We start from the raw sequence: 23,787 nt of genomic DNA, 5'->3' as shown, positions 1-23,787 counted from the left end.
AGTAACTTGTAACAAAAGCTGTCAGACAAATGTTTGAGTAAAAAGTGTCTGTTACAATATTTGCCTCTAGGATGTAGTGGAGTAGAAGTAAAGCTGCACAAAATGGATGTACTTGGTAAAGTAGGCTTTAATTTACCTCCAATTTAAAAGAACAGTACTTGAGTAAAAATGAGGAAAATCAATTAATGTAACAATAATAATACTACTAATAATAATAACCTTAATTATACAGAACCTTAACAAACAGAAGTTCACACAGTGCTTTGACAGACATGGCAAAGGCAGAAGCACATAGAAATCCGTACACATTGTACTGTAAATATTTAAATATCAACAAGGCAAGATAAACGATAGGACTACTTTAACTAACTTAACAACAACAAATAATTAATACAAATTAAATTTACAGGTGATAAGGTAAAAAGACGCTTAAAGAGAAAATACAAAAATAAAAAATACAATACATACAATCAGCCACAAGATGGCGATAGAATAATATAGTGAGGGTTAATTCCACTTCCGCCCGTGTGACGGAAACGGAAACGACGACATAAATTCCCACCGTGTTTACTAACGGCGGCTAAAACGGCCGTCGGGCAAATGCAGTTTTTGTCAGTATAGAGTTGCATTAGTTGACCATAGTACATATAATTACACATGGCGGACCCCGCGGTGGCATCGGAGCGTTCACTGAATGCAGCAGGGGCGGTAAGAGACGCTTTTATACTCGCTGGTATAAGAGGACGCTAGCGTAGCTAACAGTTACAGGCTAACGTTGTTTAGCTAGCTGTTATTAGTCAGAGCGGTCTGTCGGAGGAGACTCGTCTCTGCTGAACGTGTCACGACGAGGATTAATAACTTAAAACAACTCCTCTTGAATTCACAATGAGCCTGCTCTACTTCATCACAGACGACAAGGTTGGCTACGTCGTCGTGTATATACCGTTAAATTGTCTGTAAATGCTATTGAATGAAAATTTCGCTGTCTGGAAAAATGTCAGTGTTAGCAGCTAACAGTTACATTTGCACGCATTTTTGTACAATGTCTGTAACCGCCTTAACCCGCTAACAATGTGATACAGTAGCTTGCATTGTAACGTTATACGTTTGTAAGTCTCGGTTTCATTTAATCTGTATGTGTTATCCTGACGTTGCACCTGCTAATGTGTAGCTACATTTGCCCCTGTGAGTCAAACCAGTCGGTAGCAGTGGTGGGAAGTTCATTTACTTAAGTACAATTTTGACAGGCTTGAAATAGACACTACATTTCAGAGGCAGTATTGTGCTTTTTACTTCACCAACGTTAAGTTTATTTAACACGTATAGTTATTCTAGCCCATATACGTGTATGACGCAGTAACAGTACTATACTATTAATCGACACAATTAGGGATGCAGGATATTGGATTTTTTGCAGATAACGGAAATCCCGATATTTTAAAACTAATTTGGCAAATATCGATTTATATAAAAATATACTCTTTTTTTCTACACCTAATTGCAGGAATCACAAATTTAAGTCAATATCGGCGGATATTGATTGCTTGCAGATAGTATCCTGCATCCCTTTACACAATCGTGAGTGTATAAAGTTGGCTCTGTGGATTAACTATAATATTGCATATTTTTTGTCAAACAGAATACTACAATATTCTTAAATGTTATTTTGAATCTGGGCTGTTTCTTGTAGTGAGGTATTTTTTTTACTATGGTTTTTCTGCTTTTGCTGAAGTAAAAGAAGGTTCTGAGTACTGTCCATCGCTGTCAACTAGTAAAGTCTGACATGAGGCACATTAACTGCTGGATTTGACCGATTGTGAGAAGGACTAACTAATTGTAGCACTAAAATACTTGGGGCAAAAACTTAGGAGTCCTGAGGGTATGAATGACACACCCCTTATTTTTTCACTTTATTGTAACTCAGCCAAGTAGGAGGTAGACGCCTTATACATGAAATAGTGATAATGTTTTTATGCTCTCAGTTTATTTGGTCGCTGTAAGACTTTTGTACCTTCATACTCAATGTTGTGTTTTTCTTTTTATTTCATGCTGTGATGAACCGGTTTTCTTCATTGGGATCCTTATGTTTCTGATGGATTTTTTCTCACCAACTGTATGTTTTATATTTCATGTATGTTTTTCAGCGTGGGAGTGGTGGTAAAGCAGCTACCAGCCCTGCAGAGAACTACCAGCTGGCCCGACGTCGCACCCTGCAGGTTGTTGTCAGTGCCCTCCTGACAGAGTCTGGCTTTGAGAGTGCTGAGAAGGCAGCAGTGGAGACACTCACTGAGATGATGCAGAGTTGTATGTATCAGTTCTTAAGTTGATGGGACCATGCTTGTTTTCCCCAGAACTGCATATTTTAATAATTGCGTGTTGCCATTAAAACACACCACACAACTCAAGAAATAATGCCTTGACTGTTTTAGACAGACTCTATGACTGCTTTAAGCATTTTTTGGAGAGTCATGGTATAATTTTTTTAATAAAGTCAAAATCTATGTCCAAAAAATGCTCAACATAGTCATAGGAGAGCCTGTCTAAAGCAGTCATGGCATAATTTCTTTAACCCCGTACAATACCCACACTGCCATGAAACAGACCTGGATTAAAATAGGTAAAGTTACCCTTTAGTTTATCCAGAAAAAAAAACAAGTAAAAAGTTGCATAAAAGGAAAAGTACAAATTGGACTAGTATTAAGCGAGAGTGTTGCAGCTGGCAAACTGGGCTTTAATGGAATGGGTGGAAACTGTGAGTGGGGGTTGTAGATAAGTACAGAGAACAGGAAAATGTAGTTTGTTAGCTAAAAGATTTTCAATAAAAACAACAGTTTCATGTTCATGATATTTGTAATTGTGCCAACCAAATGTCCAACTACACTTTCATGGACTGACGTTACCTTTGGATGCATGCTTTATTCACCAAATGTTTTCAGCCTTCATCAGTTTAGTTCAGGGAACTTTATTGTCTATGTTTTTATCTCCAAGAGGCTGTTTGTGTAACAGCCCATAGTACGGGTAGGTAGGCACGGGGAAGTGCCACAAAAAATACATAGAACAAATATAAAACAGCAATAATAACGATGACGACACGCTCTATTAACAGTTCTGTTATCCTGTCATCCTCATCCTATTGTCAGATCCTTCTGGTGGTCATACTTTTTAACTCTTTAAATTTTTGCTGCTATTGAGTTGTAACGACTTGTTGGATCTGCATAGGCTCCCCAATACTGACCGTATTATGCACGTTTGGAATCCTCCGTGTGACCGCTCCACATTCAATACAGCACCTTTTCTTGTGCTCCATTAATTTGCCGCAGCTGTGAGTAAACTTGAGCAAAGTGTTCGGCTGCTGCAGGTACATCAGCACCTGCCTACGTGTCAATCAGTTATTACCTAATGGGAAAGCAGTGGTAGGTCTTTACTGCAAAACTGGTCGTGTGACCAAAAAAATCCAGTATAGTTTTTCTAATAATCAGTCAGTTTGAGATATCAAAATAGTTGTATTACATATTTTACAAAGCTTGATGAAGAGGAGTGGTTCAGAAAATCAGGACTGACGTTACATCTTATCAAGGCTGTATTAGCAGAGTTCAGGTGTATCAGCAGTTTGCACTTCCACTTGTTATATTTTATGTATTCTGAGGATACTAAAAATATGTCCAATATAAACATTTGTTGATAATCAGAATTGATTCTATTGAACTAGGAATTTGACTCTGGATTGCTGTCTACGACTTCCCTATATTGTTCAAAACAAAAAAAGAGATCAACAAAAAATTGTATCTACAAAATGTTTAGTCTTCATAGGCAGAGACTTTTCTAAACTCTTAATATTTTTGTCCCTTTTCCAGATATAACAGAAATAGGCCGGTGTGCTAAAGCTTATTGTGAGCACACGGCCAGAAGCATCCCGACTCTGTCAGATACAGTGATCACACTCATTGAAATGGGTGAGCACTGGAGGACACCGACATGTCAAATATATAACACAAGATAACACAGGGGACGTCATTTAATCTGTTTGTGTTATTGCAGGTTTCAATGCCGACACCCTGCCTGTGTATGCCAAGAGATCACAGAGGATGGTTATAACTGCTCGTAAGTTGGCACTCTGCTTTCCACTAATAATGTCTTATCAAATGAACTACAGTAGTAATAGTGGTCTCCCTTTCCACGTTAATTCTAATACTATAACAAATAAATGGACGCAAGATGTGAACATATGTTTTCTGTTTGGGTTTGATGAATTTCAGCTCCCGTGACGAACCCACCTTTGACTCCCAAAGCTCTGTCAGCCGGACAGAAACGCACACACCCCTCTCACATCCCCGGCCATTTCCCGGAGTTCCCCGACCCTCACACCTACATCAAAACACCCGTGAGTCACAACTTTGTGTTATAGATATCATTAAACAAGCCCTGAAATAATTTGATCTTTGGTAATCTTGTATATAAGGAACAAATATAATCCATTATGTATGATGTTAACTCGCCCTGAAGGACATGGAAACACCCTTCAGTTTCACCACTACATCGATCAATCATGTCGCCCTGTAACAGATTCCCAAAGTGAAATGTGTTGCATTGTCATTTGTGCACTCAGACTTTCAGAGAGCCTGTGTCAGACTACCAAGTGGTAAGAGAGAAGGCAGCAAGTCAGAAGAGAGACGTGGAGCGAGCACTCACACGCTTCATGGCCAAGACCGGAGAGACTCAGTGCCTCTTCAAAGACGACATCACTGCCTTCCCATGTGAGTGTTTCCACCAAGCACACCTGTATTTTCAAATAATCCGTTCTGTCATTTAAACATTCAAGTCTGTGTTGTTCTCTGTATGCCCGCATGTCTGTTGTGTCCCTGAAAACATGTTGTACTTACATGAGTTGTAATCCATGTGTATGTGTTTTCAGTGATCGCAGCACAACCGAGCACCATCCCATATCTCAGCGCCCTCCTGCCCTCGGAGCTGGAATTACAGACCCTGGAGGAGACAGACTCCTCTGAGCAGGACGACCAGACAGACAGCGAGAACACAGCAGGAAACAATATCAATGTCAGTCTTTTACTACTGGAACTTGCGCAGTGTCTGATATAGTCTGTGTTTTCCTACCCTAAGGGTCTCTGTGATTTTAAAATGATCAGTTCCTGGCTAACTTTTTCCACACATTTGTAGATTCTTTAAACTCAGATTGATGTCCTGACAATGGTCGGACCTGATTCTCCTGACATTGTCCTGATATCCTATGTGGAAACAGCTTTAGTGACCTTTAGAAGTGCTGGTAAACAGATTTTTTATTGTTTTTACTTCAGACAGAGGCTAGCTGTTTCCACCTGTCTCCAGTCTTTATGCTAACCTATGCTAAGCCCCCCTGGCTCTAGCTCTATACTTAACTCACAGGCATGAGGGGTATCTTATCCTCCATCCCTTAGCATGAATGTGAATAAGCACATTTCCCAAAATGTCATATCATTCCTTTTAAAATGGGATGTGTGAGTATGGCAGAGTGTTCAACAATGGTTGCATCTTTTTTTCTGTTTCCCTTCACGCAGGACGATCCAGGAGCTGACAAGGAAAACTCCATGCTTCCTCCTGGTAGCGTCGTCCCCTCCACAAAGGCCAGTGAGGACAACGTGATCGACAACCCATACCTTCGGCCGGTCAAGAAACCCAAAGTGAGGAGGAAGAAATGAGTCCAATATGAACAAACAGACTCACATATGCCACAGTGACTCCCTCCACAGAGAGGAGCGGCCCGGTGTTGAAGCCTGCTGCGTGAGCCGGGACCAGCGGCTGCTGTTGGCTTTTTGTACACTGACTTCTATTGAAGTGAGAACTTTTTTGTTGTTTACTCATTTTTTCATCAAGCACTCACTTTGTTTAAAACTTGTCTCACGTCACTTTGTATGCGACATCATGGTGTAATATAAAACCAAACAGGAATTCAGTCATTTTGTGAATAAAGAAAAAAAGTTTTTTTTTTTTTTTTTTAAACTCTCGAGGGATCCACCTTTTCTTAAAAACAGTTTCAGTCCAGTAAATTATCAGAAAAAGTTCAGGTAAATAATTTGACAAAGGCACTGTCAGTGTCTCATTGGGTTTTCATCCATCAGCTTTACAGTTAGTAGTACAAACTCAGGTAGGCCACTCTGCTTCTGTGCTTCAGGAACTCCTTGTCATTGTTTAGCTAAAAGGGAAACAAAAACAAAAGAGCATTAGATGTGTGATGTAACCGTCAAAGAAGTTTTGTTTGTCAGAGTGTTAGGATCCATTTGTAGCACAACTTGCCAAAACTTCCGCCGGACCATGCACAAAGGTAACGTCAGTCCATGAAAGTGTAGTTGGACTTTTGGTTGGCACAATTACAAATATCATGAACACAAACTGTTGTTTTTATTGAAAATCTTTTAGCTAACAAACTACATTTCCTGTTCTCTGACACAAAACTCTCCTCAGCACGTATCTACAACCCCCACTCACTGCTTTCACCTATTCCATTAAAGCCCAGTTTGCCAGCTGCAACACTCTCGCTTAATACTAGTCCAACTTGTACTTTTGAGTGGTTCCCTTTTATGCAACTTTATACTTGTTTTTTGGGGGGATAAACTAAAGCTTTAAAGGGTAACTTTACCTATTTTAATCCAGGTCTGTTTCATGGCAGTGTGGGTATTGTACAGTGTTCAAGAAATTATGCCATGGCTGCTTTAGACAGGCTCTCCTATGACTGATTTAAGCATTTTTTGGACATATATTTTGACTTTATTTAAAAAAAATTATGCCATGTCATAGAGCCTGTCAAAGCAGTCGTGGCAGAATTCCTTGAAAAAGTCATAGTCTAGTGTGTCCAAAAATAAGCCAATGAGTTGGCAACATAATGGCATACTTAGTCAGAATATAACATACTTGTTAAAAGTTGGATGTTAAAACCATTAATTGACATAAGTATCTAACAATTGATATTCAAAAGTCTGGAATCTTGAGATGGAAAATGTGTAGGAACCCTGTTGGTCTGTCTCTGTAGCCGAAGTCCCCAGGCAACGGAGACAGGCCAAACAGTGTTCAAGTGAAGACAAAGCCCACGTTGTTTGGAGTTAAGACCTTACCTTCACCCTGAGTGACTTCTTCTCCATCTGAGGCAGTCTGGACCAGTCTGGGTTTCCAAAGCACATTGGCCAGCTCACTTTCCTGTTTGTAACTGCATCATGGGCGTAAGCACCGGGCCTGTTTGCACAAAATCAATACGTCAGCTCATGTCACCCCTGTAACATTGAATAGAATAGAATAGAACTACTTTATTGATCCCAAGCTGGGAAATTGCAGAGTAACAACGGCATTACACACAGACACATCAAAGCAGTAATATAGAAATACAACATAAGATACCTAAAAATAAAATGTATAAATAAGCGGACTAATTGCAGTGCAAATGTAAACATCTACGGTGCAGTGGGCAGAAAAAACAAAGGTGCTTCTGATTGTATTGTTTGAAAAGTATTGCTGTTTGTGTGTGTCTGTCTCACCCTGGGCTGTCCTCGGCTGTGCATGACATGCTTGTGAACCTCTGTGTGGTTGAGTTGAAAGGGGTTTTCCCAGGAGGGGGAACAATGGATGTGCTTAGATCCTGCTGGTACTGCTGCGGGGAAGGGGTTGCTGCCTGGTTTCAGTGGTAAAAAAAATAATTGTATCAGTAATCGAAACCTGCAAATAATTAGCAACTAATATCAGATGTGTAAAGTCAGTAAAAGTACAATATTGTACAAAAATTGGACATTTCACCCCTGTCCTTGTGACAAATGAACTGTACTGAATGTGTTAAACTGGTGGAGTGCACCAGCTCTCAGTACATGGTTTGTCAGTGAATGTATCTTGAGTACCTTGCTACAGGGCGGAAAGCGTGCAGCAGTCCTTGCAGAGAGGCCGTATCCTTTCTTACTCCCTGGAGTCCTCTGTAAGTCATGGATTATGGTGCCAAACTGCAAAAAGAATTCAAGGATTTTGACTTTTTAAGACAAACTATGCCGTGACTTTTTTTTTTATAACATACTATTCTATGACTTTTGACACACTATAAAGAAAATGTAGTTATTTTTTCAAAATACTATGACATTTTAATGACTCTCATTACTTTTTTGGACATAATATACAGTGAATTTAAAAAAAAAAAATTCAACATACTATAACATTGAGTATGTCAGAAGAAGTCAAAGTATGTTGAAAAAAGTATTTTAAAAAAAAGCAATGGTATTGTATGTCAAAGAAAATACTATGGATCATGGCCTTGTAAGCCTATTTCAAAGAAATCATGATTTAATATGGTGAAAGTTGGGTTAATACGTCATAAAAAAAGTCAGTAGAGTAGGAAAATGTCATTAAAAAATCAAAACTCCCTGTAGAAAAGTAGAAATAAAAATGCCAATATAGCCTAGTATGTTGCAACAAAAGGCATCGATTTACACTTAAGTCATAGTATAGTAGCTTTATCAGAATATAGGTGATCCATGGACTAACATACGGTTTTCATACTTTATTACTACATTTTAAATGGGTTTAAGCAACAGGCGTCACCTGCAACTACACTAGTGCATCATAAAGCAAACAACCTGCACATTGTGGTTAAAAACACATCGGTATCTGTATTAAAAGATAGGACGAGGTCAAACTACTCAGATAAAATAAATATATCCCATTGTTTTATGTATATATACGGATATTTAAGAGACGAACCTCATGGTTGTCATAGCAGCCAGGGCCGATGTGTGGCGCTTCGCCCCGGGGCATTTGGTTCCCCAGCCGGTCCGGTGCATAATGGAGGGGGAAGAGGCTCCTGTGCTGAGAACTGCCGAACACGACTCTCTGAGCACACACCGACGGCATCTTCCGAGCAACTTGAGGGCAAGAAAGTAGCGGAAGCTGGAGGGAGATGAGTAGTTACGCTACAGTAAAGTTGGCTCCGTCTCGACCTGACATGGCGTCGTCTTGTTTTGACTTACTGTAACGATGGCAACAGAGCTGCTACGTAAATTATGCAAAAGAATGGCATGTCCTTGGTTGGCACAAGGAAACTCTAAATGGCTTGGTGACACATTAGTGGCATTTCTCGTGTCTTTGCATTCAAAACAACCCGATTAAATCACAATGTATAGAACTCTTTATTTTCAATGAAAGGCAATGTACATGTCATGGCAACTGCACATGAATAAGTCTGACAAAAGCAGAACTGAGGGACTGTCATGGTATTCAATGATTTGATGAACCTGCTGCATCAGGGTAAACGGTCTTTTTTTCTATATATAATAAATTACATTGAACTTGAGGTCACACACAGCGATGTCCTCTTTACACACAGGCACTTTTTTCATCGAGTAGTCATTAAATTAAGTCAGGAAAAAGTAAGAACTGAGGTCTGACGTGGTCCTACAGCATCCAGCAATCACATTCATGTTGGCACGGAAGACATTCTCTGGTACGAGACAATTATTGCTAATTATTATTTCAGGGGAGAATAGCCACTCTGTCTGGCCAACAGTGGCACAAAAACATCTTTTAGCACATGCACTCCAAACTGTATAAAGGTTGCATCCAATTTGGCAAATGCAGAAAAGTGAATGGGATGTGCCCTGCAAGGTATCGGCATCCCAAAGACAGGTGCAGAAGAGAATATCCATCTGCGGGACAAACATTCTGGAAAGAAGAAGGCCCAAACACGCACAAGCTTTTTGACAAGGAGAGACTCTCCTAGGAGGCACTGAAGGACTGAGGAGTGTGTGTGTGTTCGGGGAGCGCTTCACTCCGACTGAGGCACTGAAATCGACGGACCTTTAGGGTCGTCGAACCGATCCATGGTGTTGAGCTGCATGATCATGTGCAGACCGTACACGAAAATATACAGCATGAGCAGTGTGGTCACTAGCCCCATCCAAATCCCCGGGGTGAAGAAGCCTGCACAGTCACTGGCGTAGGAGAAATCTGTTCTGTTTGCCAAACCGAAGCCCTGAATCTGTATCGGAAAACACATGAAACCCTCAATGAACAGGTTGACCAAAATGACTTCTGATTATTAAAAACACTCTCCATTAAATGTACTTGATGCACTACTACAGGAATATTGAGTAGCAGGATGTAAAATGCAGCTCCAATGGTCGTACCTGGAAGTCAACGAAATTGAGCCTCCACTGCGTGGTGTTCTGGTTTGTGTTGTTTGGCACTAGCAGAGTATCTCGGAAGCTGGTGACTGACATGCAGTGGAAGGAATACTCTGCAGGGGCGTAGATGTTGCGGCTTCCAGTGAACGAGGCACTTAGACCGTTTGACTGCAGCTGGACCGAGTCCAAGGTGAACCAGTTCCGTCCAGACACGGGATAGTACCGCTGAGTCATGGAAAAACTGAAGAGCAACAGAAGAGCATCTCAACACAGTATGTCGGTGTAAAAGTCTAGCATGTGAAGCTAGATCTGTGACAAATGGTGGCTGATATTAATAAATGACACTCCTCTTTAAGTGGTAGTATCAAAAAAAAGACAGAAAAGTTACTCTGGCACACTTATCAAACAAAGATTATATCCTCCTAATTGGTCTGGTCTGGAATGTTCGCAACATATGTTATTTATTTTAGTGATTATGGCAATTTGTGTTCACGTTCACGTCTCCCAATTGAATCAATACAATCAGGACCTGTCACCAATCTCCTGAAGTCGCGGGTCAAAAAACACATGACAAATATACAGGACATTACAATGAGTCTCATGGTCGTGCTTCTAATCCATGCTCTCTGTCTTAGCCGAGTATTAAAAACAGAAACAGGGCAAACAGCCAGCCCGGCTATGTCCAAAGGTAACACAATCCACCTGCCAACACCTCTAAAACTCACTTATTAACACATAGCATCTTGGATAAACCAAGTTTTTACACTTCTGTTGTTGTATGGATTCCCTTCGGACAGATACACATATAGGATAACAGTTTCCACTCCCTAAGCTAAGCAACATATTTAACAGACAGACATAAGAGGGGTATATGATCGTTCCTAAAATGTCTCCTTCTTCCTTTAAATTAGCAATGTATTGTCTTACCTTAGTGTGTAGCCTGATGCATAAGTGAGGACAAGCCTAAAGGGAGAAAAGACGAATATGTTTCAAATGAACACAAAAGTGAAGTTCTGTTGAATAAAGGCAAACATGCCAACATGCTGGCCATCTCACTGTGAGCTGCTGCCGTTGCACAGGGATCCTGTCAAAGACGGCGTTTGTGTGGCGAGGTCGATCCATGCTGAAGTGCTGGAGAGGCTGATGTTGAGATTTTGAGCCCAAAGCATGATGCAAGGGTTACCGGACACATTAAATATGACGGGCGGTTTGACATCAGACACGACTGGAGCCTGGAGCAGCGACCGCCCCGCAGCCTTGTTAGACATAGACGTCTCTGGAATCACCTGCAGGGATAAGACATCAAAATTAATATAATTATTTATGCCTCTGTATGACGCGTGTTTCGCTTTTGTCTGTATATGATGTTGGGCTAGGATAGAAATCATAAATAAAATATATATTGTACAATTCTGGTCGTTAGAACGTCTTACTCGTGATGGCTGGAGTCCTGTGTAAATGGCAGTGTATGGGACATCTTTGTCTTTCATGATACTCAGAACTTTCCCAATGTTTTCATCTGTTGAAAGCAAAATACACTGAGATACACTTCATTTAGCCTACACATTGCACCAGACAGAAATATACTATACAGTGACCAAAATGCTGATTATAATAATGTTCCTCAGTTCAAACTTACCATTATCACGTAGGACTTCCTTACAAGACTTTTCCAAGCTGAAAAAAAAAATCTGTATGGTCATTTTCCCATTGTTAAAAAATAGAAAGCCTTGTCTGTTAGCTGCGGAACATATTTCTTACCCAGTACAATAGGGAAGATTGATGAGCAGTAAGTTGCTGTCAGATGACTTGATGCTGAGATGTGACAGAGTGTCTGCGTCTACAAGCAGAGGCGAGACGCCGAGCTTCTCTTGCAGCAGGGCTGGGATGGCGGAGGCTCCTGACCACTCTAAAGCGGGAAGCGTCACCGAAGAGGATGACGACTGTAGTGCAGCCTGAAGAGGAGCGAGTGGAAAAAAATTACCTGAATCATTCGTCTGACAAAATCTTCCTTATTTGATTAGAGAATTATACATTTAAAAAAAAAAATCTACCTCCAGGTTTTGAAAGGCACTATCCTGCTTGTTTCCAAACACTCCACCAAAGGCTGTGAAGTCATCTTTGCTTAACTGTACACAAATAGTACAATAAAATATCACAATTAAACAACCAAAACAGGAACAAGTCTCATTATCAGTCACAACAATGAAGCTCCACCACAGAGAACAGACCCATATGATGTGTTGGAGAGGAACTGTGAGAGGGGAAGTAATGCAAAAGCTCATTGTCACACCAGAGTGAGAAGACTGTTAGACAGAGTCACATTGGACTGCACTGCAGCTATACATGACTCATAACTACCCTGTTTTTACAACATGTGCAAGGACAGTGAATGCTAAGAAAATCCAAAGAGCCGAGTCCTTCGCCTCAACACTTTTCACCCTTAGCTGCAGTCTGTTTAGTGACATGCTGTCACCGTATTTGCTGCCGAGCAGTTTTTATCGTCTCTGAGGACTGACCTTGTCCTGCAGGAACAACAGCACGGTGTGGGGGCCGGAGCCAAAGGCTGAGGTGAGGTAGGCAGTCAGCTGTTCGTTGGATGTGATGTGACCAGCTGCAGGTGACACCAGTGGTTGTAAACTAAACACGCAGGGAAGATAAAGACAAACTATGACATCATATACAGTTGTTTCTCAATTGAATCTGTCAGAACGTTAAGTCACTTCAAAGCACTTCATTTGTCCTTCAAATAACTTGTGCGTCAAAAATAAATACATTTATTAACCGGTGTTTTTATACTAGTATTGCACTGAAGTTTAAAATTCTGATATTGCGACAACCTTATTGTGATTACCTCTTCCTCTCGGCAATCCACCTCATTATATTGTCATATGTTCTTACGGTATGAGCAACCTTTGGTTCCTGACTAATATCAAGTCAAGTCAAATGTATATAACACATGAGCTGACAAAAGTGCTTTACAAACATAGGCAGAATGGAACAGCAGACAATATATTACTGTTGCCCAGGCAGAGCTCAATATAAAATAATTATCTACTAAACGATTATTTTCAAACAGAAGTGGCAAAAGTAAAGAAGGAAATGTCTGTCTGATCCATGTATTAGGGAACTGTGGTACCCATAAACAAAGTCTACATGTGAATTAGTAACCTTAGCTGCAACTCAATTGTATGAGATAGTAGTAACACTACAAGATGACTAGCATGTAACATTAACATGGCATGAGCAGGCTGTGAAACATGTCTGAGATCACTAGAAAGGCAGTGTAATCCATTTGGATCACAGAAGCTAGGTTAACTGGATCCTTTCAAGCGACACAGAAATGCAGAAAGTTGTGAGAAATGATCTGTGGTGTTTGGTTAACCATAACATTTATTCGAAGACTGTAGCAAATGAGTTGAGACAAACTCTAAGCTGTATGTGTCAAAAAAACGTTAAATACGTTGTTTTGAGACTTACAAACTATAAATGTTAGCTTGCTCGGGTCGAGCAACTAACTCAGTACGTAGAATCACAGTTAGCAACAAGTGTTAGCATTAGCATGACAAACAGCCGTTGAGCGTAAAGAGTGAGTCTTAAAGAGTGATAAAATGAAACATTACCCTTCATTTGACCACATTAAAAGTGGCACTTGGGCAGTGGAGCTCCCCGTGGAGAAAAGGGTGAAGAAAAGGGTGCTAAAAGCCGTTAATGTCGCTAAAGTGGAGCACCTCGAGCCTGCCATTTCTGCTTTTCCTGCTAAGTTTCTGCTCACGTGACGCAAACCAGCTGACAGTCATGTGCGAAGAACCAACCCACTTCCGGCTTCTTCCCCCCTGCTGCACTGACACAAACTACCCTCCTTTTAGACTTTTACATTAGAAATATTCATATTTTACCACTATGGCAAACTTAAAACTCAAACATAATAATAAGATAATAATAGTTAGACTAATGAGGCATTTCAGATTTACTCCCTTAGTTTAGCATACGTTTTTGTTATTCTTTCTTTTTCTATGTTTTACTGTCTTTGTACATTTTGATTTATGTTATTATTATTTTGGTATTGTGTATAACTGGAACATGTAAGAAAAGTAATGTTTATATTGAATCTTTAGTTTTAAAAAAATATAATTTAAAAAAAGAAGGGCAGTTTTTTAAATTATTATTTATTTATTGAAGAGATTCAATATAAACATTACTTTTCCAATATGTACCAAAAATGTATTTCTGAATGTATAAATAATAATAACATCACTTAAAATGTACAAAGATAGTAAAACATAAAAAGGAATGAAGAATAACAAAAAAAAACAACTCACCAGGGTCTGCTAAACTAAGGGAGTAAATCTGAAATGCCTAAATAATCTAATAGTTTTTGCCAAATTATTATGTATGTTTTCCATAGTGGTCAAATATTATTACAATCTGAATCTTTAAAAATATAAAATGAGGAGTTTGTTAAGCCAAATGATTTTATGGATAAAGTTTTTGATAATGAACAAATGAATGATGTATATTTCATCTGTAGAATATTTGGGAATGTTAAAAATAATGAGGACAGGTTGCTCCCTTTGTTCTGATCACAATAAAAACTCTAAAACTTATTTGAATGTCTCTCATCAACAATGGAGGCTAGTTAGCATTAGCTGTTAGGAAGTTTCTATCAGTGCTGCTGCTGCTGTGATACTGGAATAGAAATAGAGTAAAATAGAAAGCCTGTATATTGATTGTACAGAATGCCATATATACGTATAATGTATATTATTATAGTGCACGGAAAGACACAAAAGAGAAGATAAACACCTCAAATATTAAAAAATACAACTTACGAAAAACAAATTTCTACAGCTGACATCACATGTTCATACACAGTAGGTCAAATAAATAAGTCCAATGTAATTTTGCACCAAGATAGTACAATAAAAGAAAATATTTCACTGGTATGAATGAAGTTTTCGCACTAGAATAAATGCAGACTACTGACATACATACTTTCGGTTAAGTAAGGTTTCAAATGCAGGTATATCACAGTGTGGTAGTGTAATACTTTTAATTAGGATCAGGATACAGGAAGAATTCTCCCCCCACCTACTGATGTCTGGTGCTAAAAGAATACATTTACATTAAAAACCGGATGTGCCATAAACAGACATGCAGCTTCACAGATAAGGAGTAGCCTCTGATGCAGATGAACTGCGTTTCATGAATGAATGACAGGTACACCTGGCAGCTGTCCATGGTGCTGATACGCGCTTCAATTTGGGCTTTTCCCTCCTCGTGTCATCATTTCCCGTCATCCACCTACGACGCATTTATGAACACGGTAAAGCAGAAACAAAGAAGTAAACAAACAAACAAAAAAAGTTTTGGACGTTTTTCTTCTGTTGAAAGGGCCTTCGGGCGACCAGTCAGTGAAAGCAACTCCCATCCACAGCTGTGGTGGCGGAGGGATACCCCTGCCTGCATCCGCGCAACGCTGCGCCTACAACTGGAAAGGAAGGATAGAAGAGCAAATAGAGAAGCACAAAATGTATTTAAAACAGCACACAGATGTTCAACTCCGAGTGAAAGTATAACAGGAGAGTAAACGTGTGTATAATCGCTCCAGGGGGCCCGCTCACAGCGAGGGTTTCCTGTTACACTCCGCTTCTCAGTCTGGGTCCATTGTGTGGCGAGATAGGAAGAGAGAAGGAGGATGCGCACTATTTCCCGACGCGCACTGACATTGTTCTAGAGTGCTCCACGATCAGGGCCATCTTTGGTCGTCCTCGCCGGTGACAGTGTCTACAGTTTATTCCATTGGTCATTCATGTCTAACGATTCATACACAATATTCCACTTTGAACGAGCCGTTTGAAGCACTCGGGCAGAGAACTGGGAGCCGAATCCCCGTTGTTTTTGGTGGATTCACTTGTAATTGTTTCCTTCAGTACCCTTCATTTCTCAAGGCAAAAAGAGGGCGAGACGGGAGAGGCGGTGATACAACATGGATGAGGAATATGATGTGATCGTTTTGGGCACCGGACTCACAGTAAGTAGTCGAGCTTCATTTGCCTCTTACAGAAGAACAAAAGAGATTGGGAGATTTTTTTTTTATTATCCTCTTATCCCCCCGAGCCCAGAAGTGAAAGCTCCTCCTGCATCCCTGTGTGCTCGTGACATTACACAAACGTTACAATAATGTGTCTGAATGGACTTTGACCCGCTTGTGCATGACAGGAAGCAAAGCGACGCTTCCAGGAGTTATTTGCCTGTCCTCGCAGCCGGCCCGGTGTTGTGTTACACCCAGCAGCATCTTTTAGGCGTAACCCCACAGTGTCCTCTTTGCACAGACAGGCCTCCATCCTGAGGTTGGCGCAGGCCTGAGCACGGGTTTATTAAATGACTGAGCCCTTCATTTCTGCTACTCTCTGCCACAATTCCCTTCCCTCACCACCCCCAATGCGGCAGAAATATGTCCGAGACGTTTGTTGTGATATTGGCGTGCGTAAAAGTCGACATTTTGGTAGTTGTATAACGGGTATCAGATATCCTTTTGTAAATGCATAGCCATCATAATTAGTTTTTTTAATAATGTGATAATGTCATTCGGATATTGTTCTTAAGATTAAACACTATTGTTATTATTATCATAAGTATTATCATAATTGTTATTATTATTATTACAGTGGATACATGGCTGAAACGACTTAGTCGCGCATGCGCACACGGTTCCTTCTCTCCTCCCTGCAGGCTTCTGTCAAAACCTCTGTAGTGCCGTCCATGTCTTCTATTAAATCTCTCTCTCTACTCTGAATGAATGTTGTGTTATTGACACTGACGTTAAATCTCGTTCTACGCAGGAATGCATTCTGTCCGGGATCATGTCTGTGAACGGGAAAAAGGTTCTGCACATGGACAGGAACCCCTACTACGGTGGCGAGAGCTCCTCCATCACCCCTCTGGAGGAGGTAAAGGGCTCCTGGGATCTATAAAACCAATCAATATATTTTATATCCCTCAGTACATCTCCTTTTACTTCCCGTGCCATTGTGCGTCAGCTGCTGTCTTTATTGTCTTCACTGGCTCGTGCCCCCCTCATCCTCCTTTAGCTTCTGTCAGCTTCGTGGTCTTCATCCTCACAGGATATTGTTTTTGTCTCTCTGTACTGTCGTTCTCCACAGCTGTACAAGCGCTTCAGTCTTCCAGATAGCCCGCCCGAGTCAATGGGCAGAGGAAGGGACTGGAACGTTGACCTCATCCCCAAGTTTCTCATGGCCAATGGTCAGTCACCACATCACTGATTTAATACATAAAGGAATGAATATATCACCATAAAACTCACTTATCATATACTAAGGAGATAGATGGACAATTAGTACAAGATAAGTGTTACTGATAAGGCCCAGAAATGAGGAATTAAAGGTCCCTTATTGTAAAAAGTGAGATTTCCACATCTTTTTAAACATAAAGAAGGCTAAGGTGCCATATAAATGTAAAAAAAAATGAACAAAAGGCTCAATCGACAGAGAAACTCACACAGCCCATATTCAGAAACTGCACCTTTAAACGAGCCGACAGGACTTCTGTACGGTTGTGATGTCACAACTATACTATATTAAGGTAGAAAGTGCTGTTACAGTGGCGTTACAGTCATTCCCCGGCTGCAGTGATGGTGCAGAGATGCCAAAAGCACAGATGTGGAAGCAGTGACCAATCAGAGCAGACACAGTGTTTCAGACAGAGGGTGAATACAGGTATATTCAGACAGACCTAATGGGGAAAATAATGTGTTTTTTGAACATTAAAGCATGGAAACATGTTCTAGTAGAAACCCAAAATACAAGTATGAACCTGAAAATATGGGACCTTTAACTAATCAGACTACTTATAGGTGAAGTGGCAGTCTCTTCAATCTTGAGGCTGTTAAGGCAGAATTGATGTTGAAGGAAATAAGATGTAACATGTGTGTGTCTGTGTGATTGCAGGTCAGCTTGTGAAGATGCTGCTATACACAGAAGTGACACGGTACCTGGACTTTAAAGTAGTGGAGGGAAGCTTTGTGTACAAAGGAGGAAAGATCTACAAGGTGCCGTCCACCGAGACTGAGGCGCTAGCTTCAAGTAAGCCGCTCGAATATGTCTCAGTGTGGAGAATTTAAATCAAGTTTAGGTGACCATAAGCGTCGTCACAAAGCCCTTGTTTGAATTTTCAGATCTGATGGGAATGTTTGAGAAGCGAAGGTTTCGGAAGTTCTTAGTCTTTGTGGCCAACTTCGACGAGAATGACCCCAAAACCTTTGAGGGCGTGGACCCCAAAACCACAACGATGAGGGATGTTTACAAGAAGTTCGACCTCGGCCAGGATGTCATTGACTTCACCGGCCACGCCCTGGCCCTCTACAGGACAGACGAGTAAGAACAACTGCATCACGTCAAACAGAAACTATTATCAAGTCTTTGACAGCTGCATTTATTTTTTTCAGTTGTCATTACTGAAGAACATGTGCTCTAATGAAGGGGGTTAATAAAACTTTGATGTACTTAGCAGTGGTGGAGGGCATATTCAGATTATTAACTTAAGTAAATGTACTTATACCACAGTGTAAAAATACTCTGCTACAAGTTAAAGTCCTACACTGAAAATATTACTAAAATAGTATAAAGTATAATCAGGAAGAAGTATAATGTTTTAAAAGTAAAAGTACTCGATACAGGAACAATGGCCTCCTGCCAATTCAAGTCTGTCCATGGAGTAATCGTTTTAGCTGTACTTGTATATACTGTTTGTAGTTTATGACAAAATATATTGTATATGCTTTTTGTATGTTTTGTATGCAAAAAATATGTGCATTTGTAATGTAGCTTCTGCTGTGAGATAAGTTACGATTTGGGTTAGAAGTATAAAGTGGCATGAAAAGAAAAGATTCAAGTAAAGTACCTTAAATTTGTACTTAAGTACAGTACTTGAGTAAATGTACTTATAAACATAAATGTGCATAGAATTTGCAATTTCCCAGCTTGGGATCAATTAAGTATTTCTATTCTATATCTCGTTATTCTGTGTATTCCACTTCATCATCTTCTTCCGTTGTTTTCTCTTCTCCTTCAGCTACCTTGATGTTCCCTGTTTGGAGACGATCAATCGTATCAAGCTGTACAGTGAATCGCTGGCGCGGTATGGGAAGAGCCCCTACCTCTACCCCCTGTATGGTCTGGGAGAGCTGCCACAGGGATTTGCCAGGTTATTGTCAAGATATTTTCTATCTAGTGCTTTATTACTTCAGAGAATGCAGCTTGTATTTAAAAGTCCCATATTGTAAACATTTTCTTTTTAAATTATAAAGAAGGTGGAGATGCTGTATAAATACTCAAATAATCAAATAATAACCAAAACAATTAGTTGACGGAGAAATGCCCACAGCCCGTATTCAAAAAACGGCCATTAAACGAGCCGTCAGGACTTCCTGTATCGTTGTGATGTCACAACTATACTGTATAAAGGTTGAGAGTTGAGCCACAGTGCTGTTACAGACATTCCCCAGCTGCATTGACGTTGCAGAAAAGCCACAATTACAGATGTGGAAGACCTGGAAATGCTAACCAAACAGAGCAGACTGGGCTTTTTCAGGAGTGAGTCTAAAAGAGACAGGCGCTAAAACAGAGCAAACAGAGGGTGAATACAGGTATATTCAGACAGACAGTATGAGAAAAATAATAATTTGTTTAGCATTAAAGCATTAAAAAATGTTCTAGTAGGAAGCCAAAATACAAGTACGAACCTGCAGAATATGGGACCTTTAATAGTAAATAGTAAATACAGACCCATTCCAGGATTTAAGAGTTCTTATTGTCCTTTTAGATTGAGTGCAATCTACGGAGGGACCTACATGCTGAACAAGCCAGTGGATGAGATAGTGATGGAAGGGGGCCATGTGATCGGAGTGAAGTCTGAGGGCGAGGTATGCTGATTCATTGTCCATGACCATGCAGATTTAACGATCAGTTGTTAAGTTTATTCACGCAGAGAGGCTCAGAGAGTGAAGTCCTTTAAAATGCTGGATGGTGTCCCATTTTCTGCTGCAGGTGGCTCGCTGTAAGCAGCTCATCTGCGACCCCAGCTACATCCCGGACCGCGTGCGTAAGGCGGGTCAGGTGATCCGTTTGATCTGCGTCCTCAGCCACCCCATCAAAAACACCAATGACGCCAACTCCTGCCAGATCATCATTCCTCAGAATCAGGTTAACCGCAACTCAGGTAACAACCACCATCTACAGCCAGATGCTACAGTGTATTGTCAGAAATGAACACAATTCTCATAATATTATAAACCCACCCATTTTAGTGCTTTTTGTGTGGAATTTTGCCCAGTGTAACAGTCTATTAGAATTTGAATGAAAAAATCTATAATTTAATTTGAATTCATAAATATTTATTATATTGTCTATTTTTTGGTTATTTACAATTGATGCACTTGTGTTTTTATTTTAGATATGTAATTTTGTACTCCTCAGACACATACAGATTGTAATACTCTGTATCACCCTGCCTTGTTGTTTGTACATGTTGTAGGTCAACAACAGAGGATTAAAAAAAGAAGTTCCGATAAATTGGAGCAGTAAGATCTATAACAAAGACTGCCTTTCTGTTAAATGTAACTGATTTGATTTTAAGCCCTCGAAAATGAATTCCCCACCATAGCTTATAGCTTTAAAAAACATGTTCAATGTTCACATCTTTATTCATTCTAGTGTGGCCATAAGCAATGTCCTTATGTTAACAATGGGTCACTTGTATGTGAAAGGGATCAGTTATGATAACTCTACAGTTTTTTTCTGACCCAAAAGAAAATCACTGTTCTTGTTCACTTTCACGGCTCTCATCAGTTTGTTTCCTCCCTCATAAAAATCTGCTTCCTGCCCAGCACCACATGACAGACAGAGTTAGTGACTAGATGGTGAACAGAGTGGAGCATTTATAGCATTACAGCTATAAGGATAGCTGTGTCTGGCTCTTTAGCTGATGAATTCATAAATAAGAATGAATATTGGACTTGAATGAATGCTCCCCATCTGAGCTAAAACAAGTTCGGCCCAACAGTTTTTTAAGGGGATAATCCATTAGTGTTAACAGCTTGTGTCCAATGCCCCCAAGTGGTCAAAAAATACTTTCTTTCCCCTCCTCTTAACCCGTCTGTCAATTCTGCAGACATCTACGTGTGCATGATCTCCTATGCTCACAATGTGGCCGCCCAGGGGAAGTACATTGCCATCGTCAGCACCACAGTGGAAACCAGCGAGCCCGAGGCTGAGATAGAGCCAGCCCTGGAGCTGCTGGAGCCCATCGACCAAAAGTCAGTCCTACTTCTACTTCTCTACTTCTGTTTTAACAAACAAGCAGGCCATAAAACAGAACATAATATGATATAAAAATATTTAAGAAGCCTTGTGATTAATAACTGGGTTTAGTTAATGGAGTTGTTGTTTGTTTTTGACAGGTTTGTGGCTATTAGTGACCTTTATGAGCCCACAGATGATGGTACTGAAAGCCAGGTAAGACTATTTTTTTCTCCACAAACAGTTGCAAAATAAATAGCTATTTCCTTAGTAAAGAAATCAATATTATATATATCATATTTATAGCCTACAACTGAAGGCAGACTAAACAGAGACAATTAATATCTGATGCAAAAAATACCCATGATATCGGCATTATATAACGGCTATCGACCACCCTGCTCTCTTAATATCTAACCTGACTCCGCCCGATGTATTGATTGGCATAATTTGCATTTGCTCTGCATATCCATTTGGGAAATATTGCTTCTTGAAAATACTGGTTGCTGATTGGATAAACCATCTGTCTATCACCAACATACGGGCCAAATCAACCAATCAGATCAAGGAAGCATGTGACGTACTAACCGCATCGAGGCACAGCTCAGGAATTAAAACAACATGTTGGTAAAGGATATTTGCCGTTTGTGTAACGCAAATTTACGGATAAAAGGCCCAATTTCAGGAGCCCGGTCCATATTCAACAAAAGGATCACAGAGAAAAAAGCGTTTACACTGAACAATCGCTTCTCAGTGCATCACACTCCGACTCGCCTCAAAACCACCGCTGATTGGTTCGGTCCCCGGTCAAACTTCTCCAAATTTTCTTCTGCGCACGTTACCAGACTGGTCTGAGAGTGAAATACAGTAGAGGGGGGAGGCCGGTGGCTGAGTGGTTAGAGCAGTCGCCCCATGTAAGGAGGCTGAAGATCCTCGAGGCAGCGGTCCCAGGCTCTTTCTCTCACCACATTTCCTGTCTGTCCTACTGAATAAAGGCTTGAAAACTGCCAAAGAACTATCTTTAAAAAAAAAACAATACAATGGCTAGTTAATATCAGCATCGGCCATTGAAAAATCCTCAGTCGACCACTAATGTTCACCTACAGTATAACCCCAACGCTGAAGCCTAGTATATTCACTCTAAACCAGGTGATGGAAACGTGTCTAATTTGCATTTCTTTTTTGCGATATTTCAAAAGTTCCATTAAAAGTTCCATTCATTATCGCGACCAATGAATGGAAACACGGCTACTTTGAGCATGCTGATTTTAGCATTAGCTCAAAGCATTGACATGCCTGAGCCTCTCAGAGCTGCTCACGTGTGTGTGGACTCTCAGTTCTGTGGTTGTATCGTCCCCAGGTCTTCGCCTCAAGGACCTACGATGCCACCACTCACTTCGAGACCACTTGCAACGACATCAAGGACATCTACAAACGCATGACCGGGAGCGACTTTGACTTTGAGAACATGAAGCGCAAACAGAACGATGTGTTTGGGGAGGATGAGCAGTGAGCGGTATAGAGGGGCTTTAGAGAGAGGGCGGGGCTCGGGAGAGGAGGCGGGGGCGAAAAGAGGGGAAAGAGGCGGCAGAGCCTGCAGGTAGAGGGGGGCCGGGGGTGGGAGCATGACGGTGGAGAGAGTGTGTTTCTGGGCTCTGCCCGCCCTCTGCTGTCTGCCTCCTTTTCCTTACGTCCCTCTCTCTCTTGACACGAACACATAAATGCTCACAAACACACACACGCTGTTTAAAACACTCACACTCCTTATCTCTGTCACTGAAAAGCAGGGTTGATATGGTCTTTCATTCCATTGTAGAATTTACAGTATAATCATGTCTTAACTATGATCATTAGGTGAATTTATTACTTGTTGTTGGCTTTGATTTTCAAAGCATTTCACTCTCTCTGTAAGCTTTTCTCATGTCAGAGGTTGGCCCTGTGGATTGGATGATTGAAGAAGTGCCGGCTCTGACATGAGAGACCTGTAATGGCGTAGTGTAGAATCCTCTGGAAGGGTCACCTCCAGTTGACATGCATGCATCTTTTACACACAGTAGTATTGTACATAGACTCAAAACGACACTGCGGTTTGAAGGCTGGACCATCCCACGCATCGCTCCTGTCAACCCTGCTTTCACTTTTCTCTTACTTGGTCTTTTACCTGTGTTTTTCGTCAAAAAGACGCCGCTCCTTTTGGCAAAAATCTGTCGGTCGGGCAAAAAAAATGTGATGAAAAATTACATATAAATGGGCTGTTCTGTCAACTGATAGTGCTCACTTTGCAATGCTGTTGTGTTCCCTGTGCTAGCAGGCAAGTAAACCAGTGG

The 23,787-nt window shown here is 40.7% G+C and overlaps 4 protein-coding genes across 5 annotated transcripts; 2 read left to right on the top strand and 2 right to left on the bottom strand.

Annotated features, from left to right (window-relative positions):
• The first annotated feature begins 569 nt into the window (after positions 1–569).
• taf8 (TAF8 RNA polymerase II, TATA box binding protein (TBP)-associated factor) lies at positions 570–5,998 on the top strand. Of its 2 annotated transcripts, none has more exons than XM_083920933.1 (8): positions 570–708; positions 2,145–2,304; positions 3,855–3,953; positions 4,039–4,101; positions 4,257–4,381; positions 4,607–4,754; positions 4,913–5,055; positions 5,553–5,998. In XM_083920933.1, the coding sequence occupies exons 1-8, from the start codon at positions 658–660 to the stop codon at positions 5,691–5,693; spliced, it is 930 nt and encodes a 309-aa protein (XP_083777059.1). In that variant the 5' UTR covers positions 570–657; the 3' UTR covers positions 5,694–5,998. The 2 variants fall into 2 exon arrangements, with proteins under 2 accessions (XP_083777059.1, XP_083777060.1); XM_083920934.1 differs by lacking the exon at positions 570–708 and adding an exon at positions 721–918.
• A 123-nt stretch (positions 5,999–6,121) lies between these two features.
• On the bottom strand, positions 6,122–8,874 carry LOC310951978 (ciliary microtubule-associated protein 3; the record flags this gene model as incomplete). Its single annotated transcript, XM_083920465.1, has 5 exons — positions 6,122–6,187; positions 7,104–7,221; positions 7,521–7,654; positions 7,875–7,973; positions 8,725–8,874. 5 exons carry the CDS (start codon positions 8,872–8,874, stop codon positions 6,122–6,124), a joined length of 567 nt encoding a protein of 188 aa, XP_083776591.1.
• Positions 8,875–9,145: 271 nt separating this feature from the next.
• On the bottom strand, positions 9,146–13,905 carry atp6ap1b (ATPase H+ transporting accessory protein 1b). Its single transcript, XM_083919409.1, has 10 exons — positions 13,766–13,905; positions 12,662–12,782; positions 12,197–12,271; positions 11,904–12,097; positions 11,782–11,819; positions 11,576–11,661; positions 11,199–11,428; positions 11,070–11,105; positions 10,146–10,383; positions 9,146–9,997 (listed from the first exon to the last, which is right to left on the bottom strand). Exons 1-10 carry the CDS (start codon positions 13,885–13,887, stop codon positions 9,785–9,787), a joined length of 1,353 nt encoding a protein of 450 aa, XP_083775535.1. The 5' UTR covers positions 13,888–13,905; the 3' UTR covers positions 9,146–9,784.
• A 1,987-nt stretch (positions 13,906–15,892) lies between these two features.
• Positions 15,893–22,982, top strand: gdi1 (GDP dissociation inhibitor 1). The gene is made up of 11 exons (XM_083920580.1): positions 15,893–16,176; positions 16,988–17,095; positions 17,309–17,408; positions 18,113–18,247; positions 18,340–18,538; positions 19,236–19,367; positions 19,986–20,085; positions 20,210–20,381; positions 21,333–21,477; positions 21,622–21,676; positions 22,821–22,982. The coding sequence occupies exons 1-11, from the start codon at positions 16,132–16,134 to the stop codon at positions 22,971–22,973; spliced, it is 1,344 nt and encodes a 447-aa protein (XP_083776706.1). The 5' UTR covers positions 15,893–16,131; the 3' UTR covers positions 22,974–22,982.
• Positions 22,983–23,787: the final 805 nt, after the last annotated feature.

The sequence above is a fragment of the Echiichthys vipera genome (genome assembly GCF_963691815.1).
Source record: "Echiichthys vipera genome assembly, chromosome: 9".
NCBI lineage: Eukaryota > Metazoa > Chordata > Actinopteri > Perciformes > Trachinidae > Echiichthys > Echiichthys vipera.
This window is presented reverse-complemented; position numbering and strand designations above follow the sequence as displayed.

Bases quoted from the DNA above. Each gene is read 5' to 3' on its own strand.
- taf8 (XM_083920933.1), top strand. From the start codon at position 658: ATGGCGGACCCCGCGGTGGCATCGGAGCGTTCACTGAATGCAGCAGGG. The intron at 4,382-4,606 runs GTGAGTCACAAC...TTGTGCACTCAG, and splicing joins ACACCTACATCAAAACACCC to ACTTTCAGAGAGCCTGTGTC. The intron at 5,056-5,552 runs GTCAGTCTTTTA...CCCTTCACGCAG, and splicing joins CAGCAGGAAACAATATCAAT to GACGATCCAGGAGCTGACAA.
- atp6ap1b (XM_083919409.1), bottom strand. From the start codon at position 13,887: ATGGCAGGCTCGAGGTGCTCCACTTTAGCGACATTAACGGCTTTTAGC. The intron at 12,783-13,765 runs GTAATGTTTCAT...CTGCGTGTTTAG, and splicing joins TTAATGTGGTCAAATGAAGG to TTTACAACCACTGGTGTCAC. The intron at 11,820-11,903 runs GTAAGAAATATG...TTTTTTTTTCAG, and splicing joins AATCTTCCCTATTGTACTGG to CTTGGAAAAGTCTTGTAAGG.
- gdi1 (XM_083920580.1), top strand. From the start codon at position 16,132: ATGGATGAGGAATATGATGTGATCGTTTTGGGCACCGGACTCACA. The intron at 18,248-18,339 runs GTAAGCCGCTCG...TTGAATTTTCAG, and splicing joins GACTGAGGCGCTAGCTTCAA to ATCTGATGGGAATGTTTGAG. The intron at 19,368-19,985 runs GTTATTGTCAAG...TTGTCCTTTTAG, and splicing joins CTGCCACAGGGATTTGCCAG to ATTGAGTGCAATCTACGGAG.